General features: G+C 46.0%; 1 protein-coding gene across 1 annotated transcript; it reads left to right on the top strand.

Annotated features, from left to right (window-relative positions):
- Positions 1-326: 326 nt before the first annotated feature.
- LOC310915205 (ovomucoid-like) lies at positions 327-5,550 on the top strand (the record flags this gene model as incomplete). Its single annotated transcript, XM_083871919.1, has 8 exons — positions 327-381; positions 1,377-1,396; positions 2,178-2,314; positions 2,835-2,892; positions 3,161-3,297; positions 3,834-3,894; positions 4,901-5,010; positions 5,505-5,550. 8 exons carry the CDS (start codon positions 327-329, stop codon positions 5,548-5,550), a joined length of 624 nt encoding a protein of 207 aa, XP_083728045.1.
- Between the last annotated feature and the right edge of the window lie 542 nt (positions 5,551-6,092).

Raw genomic sequence — 6,092 nt, 5'->3', positions numbered from 1 at the left:
ACTAGAATCCCAAAGAGGTTTCTTTTGTCCAAAAGTCAGTTTGTTTGCTTTTGGCCACTCAGAACGTGTGATACTCGCCTTGATCTATTAACCAGGTGTCCAGCCAAAATCAATTGCCAAGTAGACTCAGACCGTTACCTGAAAAGTCAAGACCTCCATAAATATTACCAGCCTCATTGTGCTGGTGACAGACTCTACAGGTTGTTTTATGTTACAGTTGAACAGTTTAGACGTTGCATTTGTATATATTTGCAGCCAGCCCTGGAAGGGACCATCTCGTGAGCAGAGAGGGAGCAGGCAGCCTGCAGACTCCAGACACCTCCACCATGACCACGGCAGGGCTTTTGGTGCTCTTCTCCTTCGCGCTCTGCAGCATCCCAGGTGAGTGGCTCTCCAGGTGTCTGAGTCCTGGCTGTCTTTAAAAGGATAAAACAGAGGATCTGAGGAGAGAAAATCTCCTTCAGAGGGCTCTGCTGCCTCGGTGGGCATGGTGCAGGTTGCAGGAGTGTGTTTCAGGGCAGTCTTCAATGGCTCGCTGCTGTAGCTGGTTGTTTGTCATAAATATAAGTAACGGCAAGGGGAGTTCTGTGCTGGCAACTCGTGCTGTTACACTTTGTACACTGATGTTCTCACACCATTATACTGCTTAGACTTGTACAATTACAGCAAATGGATGAATACTTGAAATAAGGCCATAAGAAGAGGGTCAGACCTCCAGTAACTGGTAAGGAAAATATTGTAATGGCACAAACAAGTTCTCTGCAAGACCCTGGCAAATTTCCTGCAGTGCTCTTTCTGCTAATGGAACAACATTATGAGATGAAAACAAGCCAGACTCTGATGTTCTCACCGCACATTCATAACTGATAAAATTACAAAGCCAAAGACATTTTTTTCACACTTGCCTTCTTTCAAATGCATATTTCTGACAACAGATGCTGTATGTATTTGCTTATCCTGTGGGTGACTATTTGCATTTGTCTCTGTTGATTCAGGTGTATTTTCAGATATGTAACAGCAGTGCTTTAGGGTCAAAACGGATATGTAAAAAGATAAGGAAGGAAAAGCTCTTCTGTTTTCAATTAATACGTCTACATATCTTAGAACAAAAAAAAGAACAAAGCTATTCAAAAAGGTGTTTCATCACAGCCAGCAATAAGCTGTACTATTATACTTATCAACATAGAGGAAAAAATATCATAGTTTATTTAGTTCAAAAAACAATCATGCATAGTTTATTCAGTTCAAAAAACGCTCACTGGAAATCATTCAGCTTGGTCTGCACACAGGAATTTTATATCCATATTTCCAGCTTTAATTGAGGTCTTATCATATTGGCTTGGATTCATACTTTCTGCCTCTCTTTTCTTTTCCAGATACTGCCTTTGGGATTGAGGTAAGTGGAAGATTTCTTTCTGTCACTTTTCTCAAGTATGTGTCCTGGTAAAGACATAACCAAAGGAATGGGGAAAAACCTCCAGCCTGTAGATGCTCAGCTGTTTTCCACCTAAGTGTGACACTTGGGTCATTGTAATCAGATTCTACAGTGTAAAATATTAAATTATACTGCCCCTGCTGTACATCTCTGCTGTATGCTAATAATGATTTAGTAGCAATGATCCAAAGTTTTTGGATTAATTAATTTTTCAGCAGCTTTAGGCTGGTCTAAGCTTTAAGCTGGAAATATACAGCTGGTTCTAAACTGAAGCAATAGACTGGTATCAGAGCCTACCTGAGGGCAGCTTCTGAAAGACTAAAATACTCTGAGCTGATCCAGTTTCTTCACAGGTCAATTAGTGTCAATCCTCTGAAAAAAGCATGATCAGTGTTTTAAGAATGAAAAAGTAAAAACAGAAGTGCAGTGGAAGGGCCACAGGAATAGAAGAACTAGGGACCAATGGAGAGCCTTTATAAAATCATGTCAAGGAGCATGAGAAACAACTGCTGGTTAATCACATCTAAGGGGCTGCATGGTTATAGCTCTTCCCTCCTCCTCCTCTTCTCCTGCTCTGTGGGGGCATCTCTGCAGGAAGGATTCACCAGTTCCCTGATGCACCCACAGCAGAAGTTTGTGCTGTGGCAGTGAGAACTGGTTGTAACAGGTCAGTGCCCCACACAAAATGAGAGCTGTGAATGTCACAGATCTCCTCACCCTGTTGCTGTGACTCCTCTGGCAGGTGGACTGCAGCACATATCCCAACATCACCAACGAGGAGGGCAGAGAGGTCCCGGTCTGCAGCGACGAAGACGTTCCCATCTGTGGCTCCGACGGTGTCACCTACCGCAGCGAGTGCCGGCTCTGCGCCTACAACGCGTATGTGCTGCTTGGGGACAGCCTGGGGACAGCCTGGGGACAGCCTGGGGACAGCCTGGGGACCTCAGGCAGCACAGCTCAGAGCTCCTGGCAGCACCACTGCTCAGCAATCAGTGCTCTGTGACACGTCATCTTTGTCAAATCCTTCAAAATGAGCTTGGGTGTCACGGCACAGAGATTTAGTCACCGTGTCTTTCTTTTGCTTGTGTAATTTATTCAGGTTTTTTCCTTCTCCGTCTCAAGGAGCAGCCAGGTGATGGCTCTGATAGCATATCTCATCACAGCAAAAGGATAGAGATGCTCTGCTCAGAGCTGCCCAAAATGGTCCTAAAGCTTCCCAGGGTTTTACAGCCCTGCCAGCTACTCGACTGGTTAGGGAGGGTGGCACTACCTTCTCAAATATAGATATTAAAAAGCCTGACTGAGAAAGAGTCAGTTTTCCCTTGTATTAATTCTAGCATCCTAGGATGTAGCAAGTCATCTTTGCTGAACTTCCTAACATTTGTCTTTCCCTCTGCAGAGAATATGGAACCAATGTCAGCAAAGACCACGATGGAGAATGCAAGGAAGCTGCCCCTGTAAGTTAAACCAAGAGCAAAACAAGTGGTGTGTCCTGTTCTGAGAGGCCAAAGGTGCTCATTCAAATAATTTAAACCCTGAGCAGGAGTACAGATGAGGTGTCAGAATCTTGCACTGGTCACCTCCAAGTGAACTGTTTTCATAGTGACTCACAGAAAAGCTTTTCTCCTGCCGTGGTGCTGTCCTGCATGGCCAGGCAGACACACTCACCAGATCCACTTGTGTGCTGCAAGCAAGGCCTTCACCAGGGCTTTGTTCCCTCCCCAGGTGGATTGCAGCAGGTACCCCAACACAACCAGCCAGGAGGGCAAAGTGGTGCTGCTCTGCCAGAAAGACCTCAGCCCTGTGTGTGGGACCAACTGGGTTACCTATGACAACGAGTGCCAGCTCTGTGCCCGGAACCAGTGAGTACTGAGGGGCTGGTGCTCCTGGAACTGCTCCTTTGGATAGCAGGACTTCTACCAAGGCCTCTTCTGTGAGGTGCTTGGACTTTGACCCTCCTCTTCTCCTCCTGACTAAACCTTGTTTCCTTCTGTGATTAGAAGGAAAGCTGTGCCTTTGGTCTAGACAGAGAAGTAGAGGCCTGGGTGGGGACCTCACACAGGACAGGATGCTCCTCTTAACTAAGTTAAAAGGGTCTATGTGGCAGATGCTGCCTTGCAGAGGAGAACAACTAACTCAGGGAGCATTGACATTGTCACACAGCCTGTCTCCTCATCCGCCCTGACCCCTGTCCCTCACATCTTGCTATAAACCAGCTCTCTGACAGGCAGTGACACCAGCTGAGCTGGTCCCTGGAGCCACATGGACATAACCTAAGCTGGATGTCTCCTGTATCCCAAATGTTGTGCCTGAGGCTGCTCAGCATTCCTGGGTGATGGGGTTCAGCAGAACAGGTTGCTTGCAGAGCTCCTTAACGCAGGTCTTTTCCCCTTCCCAGAGAGGCTGGAACCAGTGTTGCCAAGAAGGCTGACGGTGAATGTAAGAAGGAAATTGTCACAGTAAGTGAATTGGGTGATCAAGGGCTGGGTTTTGGTCCTGCTGCTGTTGGGGAAGCACTGCCAGTGTCTGCAGCAGCCCCCAGACCAGCAGTGTCCTGCAGAAGTGAAACAGCTGCTGTGCTGCAGAAGGGGAGAGATTTTGCTTTCTCTACACGTAATAAATGTTATTGATGTGAATGACAGGGAAGGAGCAGGTGACTGCTCAGGGAGGGATAAGTAAAAGAGTAGTAGAAATAATCCACCAGGGCAGAACTGTGAATAAGAACAGAGAATGGCTTTTGGGGTCAGACCAATGGTCCATCCAGCCCGTGGCAACTTGGTGCAGAGCCAGATGCTAGCAGGGGCTGTGGGCATTGTGCAGGACAGAGTGAGAGTACAGAATGTAGAGTGACTTCTACTCTTCCAGCCTCCAGTTTTCAGGTGGAGTACCTCAGCTAGGTGAGATTTCTGTGCAGTCAGTAAGCCTTGATAGATTTCTCCTCCATGAAATTCCTCAGCCTCTTCCTGCCCCCAGACACATTTTGAGCCCTACAATGCTCCTCAGCAAGTGCAGCACTCATTGCTCCAGGAAAGAGAATCCCACTCTTGCAGTATCCAGCTTTGTGCTGATCTTCCAGTTTTAAGACTGCAGGAGGGCTAATGGACCTTTATAGAGGATCAGCACTCCATTTCTCCAGATATCAGTGTTTTTCCATTTAATTTCCTGGCCAGCTTGGGAACACAGAGCACGGCACTTTCACCGAGTGAACTGCTGCTGCTTGGAAATGCCGTGACCAGGTTATGATACACATCTCTTCAAACAGGAAATTATGATCCATTTTTTATATTATTAAATTCTCCTGGCATAGGAGAAACCGACACCTCAGTTTATATCAGATGTGCAAAGAAGTTAATTACTTTGGGTAAGATTGGTATCATTAGCACTGCAGCTCTAGCTCAGGGTGCAAGCCCTTGTGCTACTGACTCCTTCCCATCAGACTCTTATATTTTTATTTATTTTTTGCAGGTGGACTGCAGTGACTACCCCAAACCTGTCTGCTCATCTGACTACATGCCTGTCTGTGCCTCTGACAACTCAACACACACCAATAAGTGCACCTTCTGCAACGCAGTCGCGTATGTACAAATATGAGTGACATTTGTGTTATCAGTTGCCTCCTGTGGGCACAAGTTTGCACAGTTACTGCTTTTTTATTTGCTGGATACTGTCGATTAGGGATTTGGGGCAGGAGGGAATGCCAGCCACCGTGTCAAGCCTTCATTTATTTTTTTCATTAGAGCATAAAAAAAAGCCACAGCTGCTTTGTTAGTGTGAATGGTTCCAAGGCCATTTAACCTTAATGGAATTTTTCTTGCATGTTGCAAAGGAAATGAAATTCCTTTCCTTTTGAAATTCTGCTATAGTTTCCCCACAGATATTTTCAGTCTTAAGAATGGGTTAAATTGTTTCACCCATCTCTTAATAATCAAATAGCAAATGGGATTATGAGTCTGCAAGTTCCTTGGCTCTGGGGCAGGATCCCATTTGACACCATTTCTAGGAGCCATGAAAAAGATTATAGCAGGCAGGACTCTGTGTTTAATTCATTCTTTCCTCTCCTTGCTTTCAGGGACAGCAATGGGACTATCACTTTAAGCCATTTTGGAAAATGCTGAGTATCAGTGCTGAGAGAATTCACCACAGGATCCCCACTGGCAAATCCCAGCTAAAGATCTCACCTCAGTTCATCTCACCCTCTGGGGAACTCAGCTCACTCCTGATTTTCTTTCTCAATAAACTAAATCAGCAACATTTCCCTGTCTTCTTTCATGTGTTGCCTCATGAAACATTTTCTTGATTTGTTGAATGATGATACCAGGCAGAATAGGTTACATGCTCAAAGCTCTGGGATAGAACAAGAACAACATCTTGCTCCCCTCCTTCTCATAAAAGGCAGAAAATGAAATGCAGATGCTCAAAGCCCAGAGCTGTGTGTCTTTGCTCATAAATGACAGTGCCGCTGCATCAGTGCTGAGGCCCTTCAGATCTTTGACATTGTAAAGGGGTGGAGTGGAGACACAGGAGTGTCTCCCCTGGTGCATTTTCCCTGGGCAAGCAACAGCATAACCTGGTCTCACCTTGGTGTCAGTGCCCAGAGCTCAGCCCTGGCTCTGTCCTCACCTCAAGTGCTGCTCTCTCAAGGGCACTCTGTTGGCAA

This window comes from Zosterops lateralis (genome assembly GCF_965231275.1).
Source record: "Zosterops lateralis genome assembly, chromosome: 14".
Lineage (NCBI taxonomy): Eukaryota > Metazoa > Chordata > Aves > Passeriformes > Zosteropidae > Zosterops > Zosterops lateralis.
This window is presented reverse-complemented; position numbering and strand designations above follow the sequence as displayed.